Source organism: Necator americanus, chromosome II, assembly GCF_031761385.1.
Source record: "Necator americanus strain Aroian chromosome II, whole genome shotgun sequence".
Lineage (NCBI taxonomy): Eukaryota > Metazoa > Nematoda > Chromadorea > Rhabditida > Ancylostomatidae > Necator > Necator americanus.
Window position 1 is genome coordinate 6684293 of NC_087372.1, and position 20081 is coordinate 6704373.

Sequence of the window (20081 nt, forward strand, 5' to 3'; positions counted from 1 at the left end):
ACAAACAAACTTTGTCGGTAACTGTCGAAGAAACGAGAAAGCAATGGCACATATTCCGCTGAAGTCAAAAACTTCATTAGATTCTTTTTAGTAAATAAAGAAGCATTTTCTGCATTAAATGTTTCTAAGGATTTGCAATATTATTCATGAATTTGTTACTAGTTTTTGAAAGATTAAAACGTTTTGCCAGACCTATGTTGTGTATATAGTTGGATATTGTTCGAAGCTAATAAACCAATTATAGTAGGGTCAAAAGGACATGAAGCGCGTATGTAAATGTGTACGCGGCTTCTCTCGAGGTGCTTCGGTAGAGTGTAGCGGCTAGGAGCGCGGTGGCTTGGTGGCACCACCCGTCGCTGCAGGTCGCGACGGTCCCACCTCGGTTCCGACTGCTGACTCCACCGCGCCGTTTCGAGCGCGTACGCAAATGCACCGCAACTACACTCGTGATTCATGCCGTTTTGACCCGGCCATAAGCACAAGAAACTTTTAGAAAATTGGGAAATCATGAAAAATAGCCGTTGAAAAGTGTGCAACTCAACGTTCAGCCGCATTGTCTCATGAGACCAAAAAACCCCGGCTCACCGTTGAGTCGCGCTATCGTCAAAGGGTTAAAGGGAGCATACTACAAATCAGAGAACCGCTTTAGTTCCTATGAAGTATGTTAGAACCTTCCTCTACGTAGACGTTCCGATCGCTTCAGCAGCCCTTTCATTGGTTGCACATGGATGGGCGATCGACGAAAACCCACTGGTTTCCACCGCCGCGCAGCTGGTTGCAGCGCGTGTACAACGGTGGCGCGTTGCAACTGAAGTCGTCCTGAAAAACGGAGTCTTTGAAGCCATTTTTCACGGAGATCACGGAGAAATGAGCGGGACCAACCCTGATCCGCAATCTACAACCTCATCTTTAGCTTGTCCAGCTGTTTCCCTTACTACGTCAAATTCGTGGTATGCCGCCTTTAAAGTAGGTTTCTAAGAACACTTCGGGAAATAGGTTTTGTCACGAGGTGACTTTTTTCTAGTTGATTTCTCTTTTGTTGTTGTTTCCCAATCAAAGAAAAAAGGGAACGTTCTGGATAAGATTGTGGAAAGAAGAAAAGTCATTTCTTCGAAAGGAAAGCAGGTAACAATGTCTGAAGACTGCTACTGACTGAAATAATTTGGCACACGATTACAATCTAGAAGTCTTAATGATGCCCCTTAATGAGTCTTAATGAGTCTTAATGAGAGTTCCACCAAACATCAGAACGAGTCACGCGCGCACGCATGCGTCCAATTGGTGACTATCGATCGTTGGTTTACCGGCGCCGGTAGAACAGTGCGGGCCGGCTTAGGAAGGAACATTTATAAACGGTTATTTTTATGCGAGAGGAACGCGAGAGGAACGTACAGTCACCATCTGTAGTTGATGTAACTATAACTATCTTCTCTAGCTTTCCTGGGTGCAGTGAATTCCCGAACGAGTCGGACGGGTATTCAGTCGGGACAACCTTGACTACCTGCCTTCCAGTTCCATGTAACCCCCCTCGCTGCCGACCTTGAGCACTTGCGGATCTCTAATTTAAACATTATCGATTGATGAGACATTCGTCAACAAAGCTAAATTTGAATGACAGGAATTCAGTTAAATATTGAGGGGAATTGAGTGTGAGTCTCTGCTTACGAATAACTGGCTTATAGTCCATGTATGTGTCTGACTTATCCCCGATAAATAGTCCTATATTTCCATGTATGAATAGACAAACTTCGGATTTGAAGTGATTACCAAAAACCAGGCGCATTACGAAGAAAAAATAGCTCAGAACCGACATTCGCCACTGGTGGTCCGCTGTCGCGCTCCGTTGCTATATAGCGCTCCACCGCGTTTGTCGTTCACGTGAAAAGGGGTTGTAATGAGAGGTTGTTTGGCATAATCATCGTGGGTGTGTGCGTTTTTACATTGTGAGCTGTCTGAAGGTCAACTACTACAAAGTGCTCATTCCTGGATGACAGATTGTCGTAGTCTTCGTGATTGTTTGCTGGAAAGTGTCGATGATTTGGATTTTATCACCAAACAGGTCAGTATTTTGCTTTTTCTCTGTTTTTTTTTTAATTAAAAGATTAGTTTTAGCCTTTGCTTTTCTCTGTTACTTCTTTTTTGAGATCACTCGTGGTCAAAATTGTCGCACATAACAGTTGATATTACTGATGTTCGTCTCATTTGAGAAATGGGTCTAATTTTCTTGTCGATTTATCCTGACTTCTAAACTCTGCTTACTTGTTTCATTGTAAACGATCTTAATTTTATTTTCTTGTTTTAGCCCGTTTAATTATTAGAAGATGTCTTAGATTTTACTTGCTAAAGGTATGAAAGCGGAAAGGGAGGAAAAGCTCTAAAAGACACCCATAACATAGGAAATTATTACGGCATCTTGCAGAATTAGATTTAAATTAAACTTAGAGAGGACTTTTTTGGATTTGTTCGTTTCCATCTGTTGTTAATTTATAACTTGTTTTCTCCTTTTCTTGTTCCTTCTATCCTCCTACATATCTCATTCTAGATCTTGGAATCTCTCCTTAATCGCGACAAATATCGGCGTGGAAATGAATCCTTGAACAGCTTGGTGACATTATTCGAAGGACGTATTAATGAAGTGAAAAGTCTGCTTGAAAGAGGTTAGACTTGATAGAGAGTTTCTATCCTATGACTTCCTCACTCGATATTGTTATTCCTTTCTTTGTTTTTCTCGCTTGTTTTGATTTTTCTCTCGGATTACAATCTCGTCTAATCATGCATACCGAGAGATTTCAGTGCCTGAATTTCGTGCTCGAGAAGATCTCATTCGTCAGCTTGAGAACTGTGTGCAGGAACGAAATGAAGTGATCGACAGACTAGAAACAAATCTCAAAGTGGCCGAAATGGCCCTTACGTCAGCTGTTTATCAGGTGATCCTTTCTACTTTGCTTGAGATTCTCCTTCTGAACATAATTTTCTGATTAGAATCTCACTAAATATTCTGCTTCAATAACGTCCCATCAGCGTCCTGTTAGTGGTTGAGTCCTTCATAGACTTTTGCTTTTGTGAAACTCTATGAAAGTGTTTTTCGGCGAGTATATCCACTTCGCCCTATTTGAAGTTTAAAGTTTGGCAGACTGGTAGTTATGCGGTGCCGAGTTAGTTTATTTCTCTAGAAATCTGTCTGTAATCATCAATAATCTGTCTTTTTTCTTTTCCTTAGTTCATTTCTTGAAACCGTCAATGACTACAAATCATCTAATATTATACTTATGAATTCTTGATTTTATTATCCTTTACTTCTGCTCTTATTTATGCATGTTCCTGCTAGTTTCTCTCATTTTTTGTGCTCTAAAACGTTCTCATCTATCATCGCCATGATTTAATTGAAATGTGTAACATTTTCTTGTACACTATTGATAGAAATTTGTCGGTATCAGCCGCGCATCACACCGTGACATTTGACCCTGTTTTTACAGCGTTGCGATGCTATTTTCGCAGTAGCTCATCGTTTCCGTTCCGCATAATAACACGTTGAAAAACGGATGCAAAACATCTGGATTAATTTTTGTATTACAAAGTTTATACAAGTACTTATTTCATACGGTTCCAATCAATCAACTCTTTTAAGCTAAAATCGGCGCAAGTTTCCAGGCTGTCTTTTCCATACCAGCACTACTACCTCCAACTAGTTCTGAACCAGTTATTGACTGCGGTTGCAAACATGGAAGGGGAATCCGAATCAGCTTCATACCAACTAGCCCACAGTGCTTTCGATCATACCACATTTTTTTCGCTCTCGATAACGAGCTAGCCGATAGAAATTTATCAGTTATCGTTTTTATGCGTTCTCATTCCGAATAAGCGTTGATACTTCGCTTGACCTCAGGTATCCTGTGGGCGTTTTCCCCAACTTTTGTATTTACCTCCGGAGACTTATAATTTTTTTTATGTACTATGTCGCAAAAACATTTTTTTTTATCGAAAGATCTTCGATTCTGACATAAAACCCTACTTCGTACATATTTTAGGGTTGGTAGCAAACCACAGATAACATGATAAGAACGTTTTCTGCTTGAAAATAGTTTTCCTCGATTGGTTAGGTGCTTAATAATTTTAAAATAATCTGGTGTTTCTTTGATATATCTAGATTTTAACGTTACTTGATTATGCTTCTAACTCGGAAAGAGGTTTTACGCCTTTTTAAAGGTTGTTCACTTTTTACAAAATAGCTTTTTTCCACTGGTTTTTCTGACTTCAACATAATTTCACGATTTTTATTACATTTTTTTCTCTCTCTCTTGCATATACTTTCATATGGCCATTCTCGACAGCTAACAGTTCTTCTAAAATCGGTCGCTATCTGTTGTCTATTCGTTTTATTCAGCAGTGACATGGAAATTTGTCATTATTTCGACAGAATCGAGTGGTGGCGATACTTTTTGCCGCGATTCCATCAGACGCTGCCCGATTAATTTCGTCAGATTTTTGTCTAGCTCGATTTGTCAGTCGTAATTCATGTTCTTCTGCCGCACTCTTTATCACATCACAGTTTTCTGATCTAATCGGGTAGTTAGAAACGTTGGGATGTAACAATATTTAAGGCAACATATGAGCGAATCTTCAGCTTTGTGATTCATAGCTTTTTGTAAATTTTGACCCTCATATCTTCTTCATATCAATTGTTATCATGTGTTTTCTCGGCATCTTATCCAGATTTCCTTATATTTTGAGTATCATCTTCGAGAATAGGGGAGAAAATCACTGTGTTAGAATTCTTCGTTGTAATAATTCTAAAATCAGTGTTAATCAAATGAACCTTTCCCATTGCATAATTCCACTTTTATAGAGCGATATTTGTGAGATTTTTGGGGTTTTCTACGATTAGTAAGCAATGGTTATGGCGTTATCGCTGAAATGAATACTTTGCCAAGACAAAACATCAACAATTTGTTTTTCCCTATCCAACTGTCGTTTTAGAGGAGATAAGGGGCCGACAAAAGTAAAGAGAAACATTCTTTGGCAAGAACGGGATTATGCTCATAAAAGACTCCACAAAGAAAAAATCTTTCATCTTCAGAAAAGGAACTATGTAGAAGTTCAGTCTGCATGATGTGGTCCCAAATATTTTGGAATACTTAGATTAAGGAATAATTTATTCCGTAGCAGGAAAGTTTATCGGAAGTCAATCCGTAGCTTATTTTTCAAAACTTTGATCGGTTAGTGGCTACTTTTTCCCGTGTATGCAGCATCCCCGACGTTTTCTAATATAAGATTTTTGAACGGAGGCTGCTTTCGACATTTGACGCGCAGACTTGAAGGAATTCCTCTTCAAAGACTATCAAAGTGATGCTGGAAACTTCTCAGTTTCATTCCGTATATTATGATAATGAAGAACTCCAAATACACGTATCTTAGTATATTAGTAGAACATACCCTACTGTTCATACTAATTAAAAATATGCAAGCACTTGAACAATTTTCTTTCTCCGAAGGAATTACCTCTTGCTGACAATTTTTGTATGTCTTCAGTTGAAAAATTTGTTTCAGGCGAACAACAAGATTCATTCTGTTCGCGAATCTGAGGCGCATCCGGTTAACAGCGAAGTTGTCATACGTCTTGCCCATCAAATTAGCAAAAACTATTCCGTGTCGGCGCCATTATATTGGCAGCAAGGTACGTACAACCACGTTAATGCGAGCGACGTCATCATAGAAAAAACGTCCTTCCCTATGAATATTGCCTCTATGGCATTTTTCACAAAAAATCTCTTGTCATGTGCTTCTCTGCATTGATTGAAATAATGTTTGTTTACTTCATCTGTCAGTTTTCGCCCTTTCGAAACACTTCCTTTTGGGTATGAGTTTTGATTTTTTTAACGCTGATGACATTGCTGATGACTCGTCATTCTTCTTCTAAAGTTTTTGTAAGACAGAATTTTTATTTCGAACAGACGATCGAGAACTGGAGAATTTCCACTATGAATAGTTTATCGTTAGAGGTGGAAGTAGGTAGAGCTAAATGATGGCAGATATAGATAGATGGACAGGAACAGCATAGCTACGTACATTCATTTTCATGTTTTCGTTATCTCAGGGAGCTACAAATGACCTAACTCCTTACTTAATTCCATTGTAACCAACAATAAGATGTTAGATTTATCCACCGTGACCCTGACATATTCTGTAGCTTCCATGTATCCTCTTCATCATCTTTCGTTCTCATTGTTGTCCACTTCTTTTTCCTGAAAAAAAAGTTTTATTATCTTTATGGCCTGTCAGTTTCTTCTTGCTCTCCGTATCTCTGAAAATATGAATTAATTTTAGTGTTTCTTGGTGCTTTCATTCTAATGGATAATAATCAGCCCTTTAAGTTTTTGTAATATTGAAACACCACTGATTTCCAGGTGATCCTTCGCGACCATTTCCTACTGAACCAGAGTTCCGAGCCTCAGCCCTCGCTGCACCAAGAACCAATCCACCAGTAGTACCTCCTGCTTTCAGCCTTCTTCGACAACAGCATGTTGCTGCAGTTAGTGTTCTTCTTTTTTAGCCCCTTTTTTCGATTTTTTCTCCAATTTTTGTCACTGATAAGGAAATATGGTGTAATGCCGAAAATCACTTTTTCCAGAGCGGGATGGGACGTGTTTCTTCGCCGATGACGGGGATGCCCCAGATGCCTGTTCAGGGCAAGGTTTGGAGCCCACGTACAGGGTGAGTTTTATAGTTCAGAACTGTGCTTCTCAGGTACTTCACAGTCATAGGGAAAAGTAGAGAATGGGCACCAACTTATTCAGTTTTACCATCAACGTGACCTTCTTAGCGCTCAACAACTTTTGCTGTGTGCCTCTGACACTTATTTCACTGTTTTCGTATTGGTTCACTAGACATGGTCTGGCTAACACACTTTCAACGAAAAAAATCTTTTTTTTTGTAATTTCTCTTCCTTGCTGTTTTTATATTTATGTCCTTTTCCTCTGTCGTTTGTTTCTCATACCTATTGAGAAAGATGTTCTCATCATTTCTCAAGTGTTCTTTAGGGAGAGTAAAATTTAAGTTTAGCATAGTCGGGTCAAAAGAACATGAAGTCAAAAGAACAAAATTTGTGTAAGCGGCTGCGCTCGAATCGGCGCGACGGAGAAAGTGGTTAGAATCGAGGTGGGACCATCGCAAACCAATGCGAGTAATGATGTCAACAAGTATTCCCCCAGATCCTAATCTTTACACCACCGTTTCTAGCGCAACCGCTTACATAATTGGACAGAGCATGTCGTTTTGCCCCACCATAATTAGATATGTACACTGCGGAGAATGGCAAATACCTATTGCAGTCGTGAAATCCGTGAAAATATCTCTGAAGTAACTTCCTGTTTTTTGAAGGTTCATCTTCATTTTTAGTAATCGCTCCAGACTTACCTTTTTTTGGTAGGTGGTTGTATGGGTTACTGTAATCCTGCAAGTTTACAATAAGTCCTCGATGCGAGCGGTACTTTTTGTACAGAGCAACCACTTTTCTTCGCTCATCACGTTGTTCGCTGCTTGAAACAGTTTTTGTTGTGAGGAAGTAGGGCAATACAGTTTTCTTGTCGTTTTATTTGCTTGCCGCCGGTCACTTCCAAACGAACTCACCACCTCACGTTGCAATCTATACAGAACTTTGCTTTTATAGCCTCCATACTTTCATTTGCTTATATTTGTTCCCCACCTCATTTTATGAATCTTCAGCCACTGTTTCTGTCCGCGTTTCAGGTACCAACAAGCTAGCCCATCTCCACGCGGCCGGGGAGCTGCTCAATGGACTGGAAGAGGCGGCGGACCAGGAGGTGTTTCTCCTTTCCAGAAGAGAACCACCCATATGGGAGAGGTAGCTTTTTCCAGCTTTCAAGCTTTCTCATTTTTGTTTTGTATTCGAATTATACAAATATATCCTAGAACTCTCCTCGTATGGTGTCTCCAACTGTGAACATCAACTTTGTGAGCCCGCCACCAAGGATGAATCCACCACCAGTTAGCAAAGTGGAACAAATGAGCAGTGATAGTAGTTCCAGCTCGAGCAGTGATGATGAAAGCCCAAAATAAAGGCTTTGACAGCACATCCGGATTTTGAAAACGACCGATTGACGCAAGTACAAGTGCAAAGCCCTCTACGCGCATTTACATTGTGTATGTTTGCGAAGTTAGTTGCGCTGCACTATTCACTTGAGAAAAACCACAACATCTGTATACTTGACTATTTACAACTAAAGTCAGTTCTAAGTGATCGATACATCTTTGTCATAAGTCTCGCACATTCCAGAACACTGAACATTATCTTCCGAAAGTGGTTTTTTATTGTCAGGTGACCTTAATTCGACCGACGGAACAGTCCTTTCCATGGTTTCTATTGAATATAGTAGTTTTGGCTGGTTTTTGGAAATAAATTGGAGTAGAGTCTCTTTTTTGCTGTAATATTAAAATGGACAGTGATATCGACTTCATGCTATTTACTTGCGAGGATGAAGTCCAAACCTCCCACTTACGGTACTTTTTTCAATTTTTTTTGGTTATTACTGGGAAGTAGTTTATAATTTGGAATTGGACTTTCATCATTTTGATCTGAATTCCCTGATGACTCTTTTTTTCCCAACGGGCGTGCCACCATCACTTTTACAGCTTTATTTTTGTTTTTGTCCAAAATTTCCGCGACAGGAAATTTGTCACCTTACCTTTAAGCGTGCGTTTTTTTAAAGTGGATTATTGACGATTACGGCTGTTGCGAGTCATTTTCAGCGAGATTTAGGATATCAGGCGGATCATCTGTACATTTATGCCTTTTATAACTGGGTCGGCAGAACAGTTATGGGCTTGGAGATTTTCGATAAGGATTTGCTGGTTCGTTAAAAAAATTAGTAGTAGAAGTAATAAAGTGAGAATAGGCAAAAATGAAAAAGTTAAGCGCGGGCAGGATAGACAATTCAGAAGAGAGAATACATTATTTCAAAATTAGTAGGACAGAAACATATATGTATTTGTGTTTCACACAAACACCCTTTTCTATTTGCATATATGTATTTGTGTTTCACACAAACACCCTTTTCTATTTGCCTATTGCTTCGAAATCTAAATCTCTTACCCTTTTAGTTTTTTTTTTTCAAAATCTACTTCATTTATCAGCAAAAGTCTTGAACTTCACGTCAAATTATAGACGACATTTTATGTAAACAACCGTCTAAGAGACGGGTATGTGTTCGGCCACGCCACTAGATTCCTTGTACTCTTCCTACGCCTCCTTCCCAGTGACGTGACTACTTTACCGTTCTGAAATATCAGTTATCCTTTTCCCTTGTGATAGCTACGTGGATCTAAGAACTAATTCGAGATAAGATGTTATCGTTAACTTTATACCAATGTTTATTAGTTTCCTTAACGTGGAAATGTCATTACTCGGATACATTTCTGTAAGATGCCGTATGTTTTTGTTGCTGTTCTTTGTTGGTATTTGCAAGCACCTCTCTTTCCTATAAGAGCGCTTTGCTTTTGATGTTTTCTTGCACTGCTTTTTTAAAAGTCTTTTTGATTGGTTGATACGGATTCCACATGTAGGCGTGTATTTAGCCACGTCGTATTTGCTCGTAGTACCACCGCGTGCGTCACAGAACAACGTGCCGTGGCTTCCTTCATCTTCTTTATTTTTCTTTATTAAATAAGCGTTATTCAGTTGTTTCCCTACGTGTTAATAGCGGTTCTGACGCATCGTCCTTTCTCGTTCAATACATGTTATCGTTGTTAATTTATTTCTCTCATAACAGGCTCAAAGATGCCGCCAAATGCTGAACAAGCGCCTTCAGGGCTATCATTCGTAAAGGAAGCAATCAACGCCGAACTTCCTGAACAAGACGGTTTCGAGTCACATTTATTCACTGTGGGTTCTACTCTTTTTTTCTAGTCTACGTTTCATTCGAATGATTACAATTTTCGATTTCACTAAGACAGCAAGGAAAGGGGAAAGCGATTCTGCTGGATACGCATCTTTTCATCACATCCATAATAACTCTGGTCGTGTTTTAATTGCGTGTAGCTTGTATAGCCGGCTCAAAACGGCGCAAATAAGTTAAATTAAATTACAAAATTAAATGGCGTAAATGTTACGTTCAAAGTTGGGTGCTGGAGCTAGCGGTTTCTATCAAAGTGGAACCTTATTCATAATCAATCCGACTGCAGCAAACACGCATCGAGCTCCACCGCGCCAATTCTAACGCTTGCGCACGGAACTCAGCAGCTTTCAGTTCTAGCCAGACTATGCCTCGTGTGATTTGTGAACTTTGTATGCATAGGTGTAGGCATTTTTGTTTGTCCAGAAGAGCGCAGATGTGTGCCTGTTGGGAGAAGAATATCGTGTAGAGAGAATGCACATCAAGCAATGAAAATATGCAAGCTGCGGTGGATGTTTCGCGGTTTCCTGGCAGACACAAGTATTGACACCTTCAAGGATTTTGATGTGGATGTTGGCGATGCGTAAATATAATAGGGTCAAAACGAAATGAAGCTCGGTGCAGTTGCGTAGGCGACTGCGCTCAAAGCGATGCGGTGGAGCAACCTTTACTAGACCATTCATCGCTGTAGTTCTCTGTTATCCCACTTTGGTTCCATCCGCTCTCTCCTTCGCGTTGCTTCGAGTGCAGCAGCTTACGCAACTGAATTGTGCTTCATCTCATTCTGATTCTGGACTATGCCAACCGATTGATACACCACTGAGCACGATCGCTTCGATAAAAACAGCTTAATGGATGCTAGAATCGCTTCACCAGTAGTTCGTGGTATGATGGCATCAGTCATGTTCTATCCAGATAAACATGCAATAATCAGACGAAGAAATTAGTATGATTTTTTTTTAATACTTTCAAATACTGCGAAAACGAAAAACTGACCAATGAAACGAACATCTCAGATGCGTGTTCCAACTTCTTCTAAATTTATACCTCAAGTTGATCTGATGCGTTATTTCATCGAATCAGCACCTCAGATGATCCAAACGTATAGCAGCTGTAGGACTCGAGATTCATACTTAACTTGGCAGACAATCTCTCAGATTACACAATTGGAAGGATGGAAAACGGCTTTGTACGCATAGATTTTTCGCAACCGCTTATGCAACGCCCGGAGTTTTAGTTTACTTTGACATGATTATAATCCTGTTAAGAGTGTCATTTTATGCAAATTATGTGTCATGATTTTTTTCAAACTGCGTGAAAAAATGGTGTTAGATGGTCTGCTGAGTAATCGAATCAATCTGAACAACTGTCCACCGTCAGATCTTCTCAGTAATATCCCGAACATATTCAGCGCCTTCTTCGCGAAGTTGCTTACCTCTAATACCTTATTATTGGATAAAAATAAAGTTGAAAAAATAAGGAATACGAGTTTTCAGATACTCATAATTTCCAAACATTTAACACAACAAGGTGTACAGCAGTGGTTATATATTCTTTATTTCTCTTGGATCTCGAATGAATTTGGCAAATCCTACAAAAGATCCACCAGTAGATGTTCTTAAGATTCCATTCTACACGGAGACTCCGTTATTCTATTCCACTACTTTACATAAGAATCTGTTCAATTAAAAATACTCCCCTTTGTTGAGAACGCGGAACAACCTTTCTTTGACTTACCAACCAGATCTTTCTTCCAATGTACGCGGGATCGAGAATAATGGTCTGTTATCTATAGTGTGGAGAATGGCTATGAGTAAATTATGAGAAAGAATTCAACTAAAAGGAATCGATAATGTATCACTGACTTGTCTATTCATGCATCCATAGTTAACAGTTAACATCCATAGTTGGCCCAATTTCGTCCCATTAATTTTAGTGTCTCGAGTCCCTTGCTTCTTCCGACCAACCAGTAGAAAGCAGTAGTCACGCACACGTGTCGACTTTTCTCAGTACTAAATTTGGGATTGATCCTGAAGTGAGAAACATATTTCTTTAGAAAGAGTCGCATCGACACACAACACCTAGCACGTAGATATCTGAAAGAACTCTTAACATAATTTAAAAGGCCATGCGTAGAAATGAACCTTATGAGAGTGGTCACATAAACCTGGGGTGAATAGCGCTGCCGAGTCAAATGCGAGATAGTTGCATTCGATCGTAAATCAATTGGCAGGGTCTGCCCCGACGCTGATCTTAACCATGTTTTTGAATGTCATACTGTAAGTGTAAGGGGAATTGTAATTAAATGAAGATAAAAAATTGTATTTTGAAGATTTTCTGCACGAACCAGGACAGTTTATGTTAGATTTGTACCTTTTTGGGTATTAATGATCAGGCATTTTGAAAGTGGAGCCTATGTTCCTTGAACGGTGTTAACACGAGGAAACTGGTAGTGGTCAAAGGCAATGTATCATCAAATTTTCTATGTTTCGATCTCTCCTGGACAATATAGAGATCCGGCGGTAGATTACGAGTATGAGCGTCCTCATGCAAACCTTCCTCAATCGTTTTAAAAAAAATGGCATGGGAAAGGATGTGGTTCCTGCAAGGTATGTTAGAACGCGCCATCCTTTTACAAACGCTGAGCCCACGAACGGGCGGTCGGAAATCAGTGAGTTCTGCTCAGCGCCCTATTCAAGTAAGAACAATGAATAGGCTGCTAAGCGAACCGGAGCGTATACAAAAGTGTGTCGTTCTAACGTAGCTCGTATCGTAATCTACACCGTTGTCCACCATTGAAAATCCTATGACATAGTCGGGACAAAACGACATGAATTACGAGTGTAGTTGCGGTGCATTTGCTTACGCGTTCGAAACGGCGCAGTTAGAACCGAGATCGAACCGTTGTAAACTACAGCGATGGGTGGTGACAGCAAGGGTTTCACTAAGCTCCACCGAAGCGCCTTGAGAGAAGCCGCGTACGCAATTGCGTGCGTACCTCATTTCGCTCCGAAACCACGTGTTTAGTTATGTATTTCTCTCCTCTTTTAGTTGTTTGCCTTTAAGTAATAGAATTTAGTTGAGAACTGGGGAAGAAGAGAATACAGTCGAGTCAAAACGACATGAAGCACGACACACAAACACACACGAACGACAGTTGCGCAAGCGGTGCGGTGGAGACGGCGGTTGGAATCGAGATGGGACCATAGCGATTTGCAGAGATGGATGGCGGTAGCGAGGATCCTCACACGATCTCTACCGCTACGCTCCACCACTTCAACCGCTCACGCAACTGTCCGTGCTTCATGTCGTTTTGACCCAACCATATATGCATGCAGGTGTAGTTGGATGCTTCTTCCACAACACATGCCCTTCCTCTGTACTTCTGTTCTGCCCAATCTAAAGCGCGTTGCACTAATTCAGTCAAACGCATTCATCGCCGACTACATGGTTTTGAGGAATTGTTAGTAAATGAAGATAGAAATTGTATTTCTGCTGATACGACCGTGCTAGTTAGCGTATTCATCATAAAGGAATTACATTAGAATGATTCATATCAACCAGTTCTGCAAAAGGTAGTCGACAGAAGTAGCACTTTTCTCTCCCATGCATCTTTGCAGATGCATGATACAAAAATAGAAGACTAAAGTGCTTGTTTGGGCGACAGCAGTAAAGTTCGCACACTTCTTGGCTGTACACATCCTTTTCGTTCATTGCACTTTTCGAATCGAATTTGCACAAGGACGTCCAGACAGATACAAACACCGAGGTCTTTACAGCATCGTTCAAGCACTGGCAGAGATAAAAGCAAACGAGATAATCAGCAGGATAAGAAGAGCTACTTATTAAGCGTCTCAGACTGGATTTCTACGTGTTGATAAGAAGTTGCATTTGAGAGATGCAGATGTGGCATAGTGAACCTTATGAGGAATTAGATTTGCTTATGTGCAAAATATGGATATGCAGTTGGACTCAATTGCAAAACCAAGTTTATACATCATGCTTTCACTCCTGGTTCTCCCTCGAGTGTGTTTCCCAGTGAGAACGATTGTAGAAGGTTATTTAAGAGTTTACGACAATTAAATTTTTTTTCGACAAGAATTTTGTAAAAGTGACAAACCTGAACGATCGACTGGCTCATCCGAATGTGGGAGTTCCTTATTTTGGTTTTTCCTTGATTATAACTCAACAAACGGTCAAGCGAATTGGATCCAAAGCGCTGCAGAAAAGCGATAACAAAAAAACCTTGTTTCGTCTATAACTTTACCGTAAGAAAAATGCTCTAGTAAAGGAGAACAACCTTAGAAGAAAACAGCGCCGAACGTAACGGCAAGAATGCTTATCGAAATGAGGATGTGCGTGCTTTCGATGCATTACACTAGTGGTGTACTACAACGTTGAATACAAATGTCTGCAGCAGGAGAAAATGATCCCAATCTCACCCACCTTTGCTTCGACTTCGTGCCATATTTGAGTAGTTTTGAGCGATAGAGGGATGAGATAATTGAAATGATTTTTGTATTCTCCATGGACTTCAGATTTTGAGTTTCTTTCTTTGACGTGGAAGGAGCTCAGCGAGAAAAGCAGCTTCCCAGTCTCTGATAGCATTTGAGAGTGTGTGCATTTGCTGTCAGGAAAAGAACCATTTTGGAACAATATTACTACATAGTAACTGAAAAAATAACTCTGTTTGTATAATTCGTCCATTTCCAATACTGCTTTCTGTTACCAGTACTGTTCTGTTTATAGATGAGTGCACCAGAAGCTTCTACTCTCCGTTTATTATCAATGTTCTTGAAGTTATTGTTTCATGAAGGTCGTTAAAGAATTCTCTATCAAGGTGGGCGAATACAACAATGCCGTTGGAGCGCCGTTCAAGCTGCCTTACAATCCAGACTCGGCTGCTGTTCTGATCATAAGCACACCTAACATGTTCGACGTTTCGTTCAAGAGATGGATCCTAATGAAATACAAAGAGGTAATTAGACTAATTTTTGCTTCACGCTAATTACATTCAGTTGAAACTGTTTTGAGCTACAATTGAAAATTGAAATTGAAAAATGTTATAGTTCGGTTCGATCGAAGCAGTTGCCGAGAATATATCGTCGCCTATTCAAGAGTTTTTGAATTACCGCCTTGAGCCATTATGTAGGGTTAGTTTATTTTTTCTCATGCTTTTAATCCTCTGGAAATTTCCTACTTATGCTCAGATTTTTGACGAGGCCAAGGTTGATTATGAGCTTCTGCATGATCACTCGCTTTGGCCGAATCGGAAACCAAAGATTCTCATGCAAACTTGTGGCCATATTTCTGGTGAGCAGACGTTTAGTGGAAATTGATAGATAAACGCTGGAATATATTCGCCGGTTCCAAGAAAAAAAGAAATGCTTTAATGTAAGAAAATGCAGTGGTATGTAATGGTACAAAATTGTAGATCATTTTCAAGAATGCCTGTCTAAAGTTTAAGGTAGATTTTCCCAATGCGACGGACCGCGTTATAGTCCAGCCATCTCCGTACTGGTGCTCAAAGTCACTGTTAACATTCGTAATCAGCAGATACTGTTTTATTCATCATAGTGGTACGTCTGCTGCAAATACCCGCACATAAACTGTGCAATTTGCGTGTAATCTCTCCCAAATGCCATAAATGTTCCAGAACATTTGATGTGTTTGATAAGTGTTAGTGCCTAATTCTAGGGAACTATCGGTCATTGAGTACATGCAGTTGATAGAATCCTTAGCTGTCCCTTTCCAACAAAGTACCCTTTTTGTCTCTGCAGATGCAGTATGAGTATTGCTTAAGAGAAAATTCCACTTGTATAAGGGAATAAGCGATAGTGGGGAAGTCTAATTAATACCATTCAACTTTCAGGGGCAGCATATTATTATCAACCGTTTCAAGTGGGCGGTGAAGGTTGGCCTCCACTTATTCCTCAAGGAAAAAAGGTATTCTTTCAGTTTATTCTTCAGAGTCACCTTATTTCCATTTCAGTTATGCGTTCCATTTTTCAATGGAAGGAGTGGTATTTCATTTTGAAGGAATTACAGAATTTTGGTATTGACCATATTATTATTTTGGTAGTTTTCTTAATGATAGGATCAATACCATTCATAATCTTGACTTTTAACAGTAAAAATGGTCCACGTTACCGGTTTCCGCTAAACGTAGTTTTAAAAGAGTGGTTGTGGTCTTCTCGAGGTTAAATCCATGGATTAAAGATAAGACAAATTTTCTTGAATATCGTTGAAAAATGTTATTGAAAAAGTTTTGCACCAGCATTAGAAAATGATGAGTGGAAATTGTTCTACCGAAAAAAGATGTTATAGGTTAAACAAGTCCAGCTAGACACTCCATTTATTTTGGATGAGTTGGTTATTCAAAAACGAAGAATCGATTGTGATATATAATGCCTGTGCCAAAGAAAACAGTACTGATGATATTATTTTCGAGAAAAAAAAAACGTACATGCCCTATTCGTTCTTATGTGAGCGTTTAAATTAGTTCCTCAGCTTGTTTTTCCTCTTTTGCTGGATATCATTGCCTTAAAGTAAAAATATGTTTTGCATTAGCTCCCCCTGTTTTTAGAGATTGGATTTTTGTTCCAAGTTACTTGAAAATGTGCATGATTAGTGTTCTTCCTAGTCGGATTCTGGGATTCTGGACCATTTTTATACATTATTGTACAAAAGAGAACGAAAAATTACCAAAAAAGATCCCTAAGAAGTTTGTCGCACTCATGCTCCTCTGAAGTAATTATGTTTTAAGTGGTTACTTTTAGTAGTTATGTATAATTTCATCTAATGACTTGAAATTAATGATGATTTCCAGAAATTCATTGGCCTAAGTCTCCATCCCATTTATGGTGGTCACTTCGCCTTCCGATCTGTTTTCATTTTCCCGAAGCTCCGTTTGGTGGACTTCAATGCGCCAAAGCCACTTTCCATACTACACTCAAAATCTGAAATTCGTGATGCTCTGGAGAAATTCAATTACAGCTGGCAAAATTCTGGATTCAGGTGAGTGCCTAGACCAACTGTGAGCGGATTTTTCATTCGTTTTCCCATGATTTCCAGGGACTTCGGTAGTCCAATTAAACGTTATTCTGCCACACAAATGGAGTTTTTTGGAGTTCCACCTTCTGAGCGATGGGATATCTTAAGACATTGGTGTGAACAACCATAAATCCTGCTCAAAATCAAAGGAATTAGTGTTAGTGCGAAATAGCGAGATCATATTATAGTATCATGGATATTCGATCGGTTTCTGTTTATTCATTATTGCATATGCACATATGGATTTTCTGATTGATTTATTCGGTGTGATTGTATTAGATTCTGGTCGAAAATCTCCCGATTTGCTCACAGCATGCCTTTAAGGCAATGCCATCCTACAGGGCATTTATCGCAGCCTATGTTTTACCTTTCAGCTCTGAGCGTATGCTCTTCAAGTGCTCAATGTTTGAGTTTATTGTTCGTTCTGAGCTATGAGTCTTGAATCCACTACTAGTTTCTTTCTTTTCTTTTCGTGGAATGTGTGCTTTTTTAAAGAAGTTCTTACGTGACGTGCACGTTGTTTGCGTTGGTTAGGGCTGTCGAGTGAAGTTAACTCTTATTTACTAGTGAATTCATCCAAAAACGTTGGTTGGATATCTAAGAAATACTCGCTCGGATGTGGAAAAAAAACGAGTAGCCTGTTGTTCTGCATGTATTCCACTACGTCCGTGCTTCTATGACTTAAATTGCGTATCACTACGGGTACTTGCGGCACTTTATGGTCATTGTAAAGATATAGTTGGTCAGAACGACACGAAGCACGGTGCACTTGCGTAAACGGCTGCGCTTGAACCCTTGAAGCGGCGCGGTGGAGACAGCGGTTAGAGTCGATGAGGTCCCACCACGACTCTAACCACTAGGGTCTACCGCACCGCTTCGAGCGCAACCGTTTACGCAATTGCACCGTATTTCATTTCGTTCTGACCCTACTATATGTGCAGCTTACCATTTATATGAGATTGTACTTGAGAAGAATCACCTTACCCCGTGTTTCATGTTCATCCACTTTTCCACGTTTTCGAAGCAAGAAAGGCACCCTCCAACACCACAAACACGTGACATGTTCTCGTCATTTTTCTAATGTGAGACCATCTCTAAAACATTCCCACAGCCTATGTTTTTGTTTACATTGTAGAATATTGGTTTCGGTTTGTTAGTTTGTGCCTAACACAGTTAGTTTGTTCTTGTCATAATACTATATATAGTTTATTGTAGATTATTTGCTCATACATTGATGCGCCTGGTGTTCTCATTGTGTTGACCAAAAACCAGACATCAAATACATTATCACACTCATTATTTACTAGCTACGATATTATACGAGTGTCATACAATGTTGCCTCTTGTCTCAATATATATGATTCGAGTAGTCATGTGAAATGGTAAATTTTGTGTGATTTCCTTCGCAATGTTTTCTTTGCTGAGAGTTGAACGAGGTCTACTTACACCTCATTGTTATCGTCAGTTCATTTATCGTACATTATTTTTGTTCTATTGAACTTTTCATACAACTGGTTAGGAAAGAGAGCATTGGTTGATTTCGTGTCAGATCCATTCTTAAGGCTTTCACTAAACCAGGTCCAAGTCACGCGATTTCCGCCTTTGACATAGTTCGGTCGGGTCAAGACAACTAGAATGTTGGTGCAGTTGCCTAAGCGGTGCGGTAAACCTTGGTGGGACCGATGGTAGCACCACTCATCGCTGAAGTCCGAGTGAAGCTAGTGGTGGTCCTGCCCGGATCTCAACAGCTAGCCCTATCGCGCCGCTTCGATCGTAGCCGTTTACGCAACTGCACCGAGCTCCATGCGCTTTTGACCCGACTATATGTTTCATAAAATAAGGCCATGAGTGTTTAAACATTGTTCATCTTTTGCAACAGGCTTTTGTTAATATTTAATAGGAGAGTTGTTTTCCTTTATGGACCAACGGGCGTTCAGGCGCGCTATTTTCTATAAGGAGTTCGATTGTAGCGCGCCAGTCTTGTGCATGCGCCGCATCTTCCGTGCCGTTTTTTTTACGGCAATTGGGAGGAAATGGACGGAACACCTCCCTCTCCATAATCTACTAACCCGTATACGAATACTCCACCTGAGATCCGTACCACCTCAGATTCGTGAGGTGATGCCTTTAAATTATTTATTGTACTTCGTGAAATAAGCGGACCACTGAGTGCCACTCACCGCTACTACATTTTACCCCCTGAGTGCCCCCTTCAACTTCATTTTACCTGAGACCCCCAATACTGGAAATATTGCAAAGATTGGGAAGAGAAGTAAGATTCTACCACTAACTTTTTTGATTCGGTTGTTGCACCGTGATGATTTATTGCTGATGCAACAACTTCCACGTAAGTTTCATACTGTTGCACTTAATTTCTTGCTTTACTTGCGTGTTAGGATCACAGAATGTTCTAATTATTTATTCATACTTAGATCTTTACTGTATCTATGTAGAAAAGAAGACTTATTCTATAAGAACAATGATTGATTGATATAGGTCCATCAAGAAATGAGTCCGGTTGCGTATTTGATAATTAAATAAATAAAACTACTCATTGACTGCTCAGTTGAGCCATTCAGGATTCACACGACGAATTTTGCGCGTCCATTTGAACCACTCGGTACATACAGAAGCGGAAAAGTGGAAGTTTTTCTTTTTGTGTGATGTTCGTTTTACAGTGATAAAAAAGCAACTTATTATCCCTTGTCTTGCTAATGCTGCGACCTTTAAAGGCATCATCCCACGAATCTGAGGTGGTGCAGATTTCAGGTGGATTATTCGTATACGGGATGGGAGACTACGGTGAAGGGGTGATTCCGTCCATTTCTTCCTAATTGCCGTAAAAAACCGCCCGGAAGATGCGGCGCCGCACAAGACTGGCGCGCTCCAATCGAACCCCTTGTGGAAAATAGTGCGCCAAAACGCCTGAAGCCGCATCTTCCGGGCCGTTTTTTACGGCAATTAGGAAGAAATGGACGGAATCACCCCCCTCTCCGTAGCCTCCCATCCCGTAAACGAATACTCCACCGGAAATCTGCAACATCTCAGATTCGTGGGGTGATGCCTTTAACTGGGGAAAATCCCTTTAACTTAACAGCCGCTGCCGCCAATATTCTTCTG

The 20081-nt window shown here is 40.1% G+C and overlaps 1 protein-coding gene across 3 annotated transcripts; it reads left to right on the plus strand.

Moving 5' to 3' along the window:
- Positions 1-1987: 1987 nt before the first annotated feature.
- RB195_017023 (uncharacterized protein) lies at positions 1988-17091 on the plus strand (the record flags this gene model as incomplete). Of its 3 annotated transcripts, XM_064183822.1 has the most annotated exons (16): positions 1988-2059; positions 2543-2657; positions 2794-2927; positions 5548-5674; positions 6405-6529; positions 6629-6711; positions 7747-7861; positions 7930-8013; positions 8079-8160; positions 9786-9898; positions 14749-14886; positions 14978-15061; positions 15119-15221; positions 15781-15854; positions 16738-16925; positions 16983-17091. In XM_064183822.1, the coding sequence occupies 16 exons, from the start codon at positions 1988-1990 to the stop codon at positions 17089-17091; spliced, it is 1746 nt and encodes a 581-aa protein (XP_064039703.1). The 3 variants fall into 3 exon arrangements, with proteins under 3 accessions (XP_064039703.1, XP_013299459.1, XP_013299460.2); XM_013444005.2 differs by lacking the exons at positions 8079-8160; positions 9786-9898; positions 14749-14886; ... (3 more) ...; positions 16738-16925; positions 16983-17091 and having other exon boundaries at positions 7930-8076; XM_013444006.2 differs by lacking the exons at positions 1988-2059; positions 2543-2657; positions 2794-2927; ... (4 more) ...; positions 7930-8013; positions 8079-8160 and adding an exon at positions 9384-9444.
- Positions 17092-20081: the final 2990 nt, after the last annotated feature.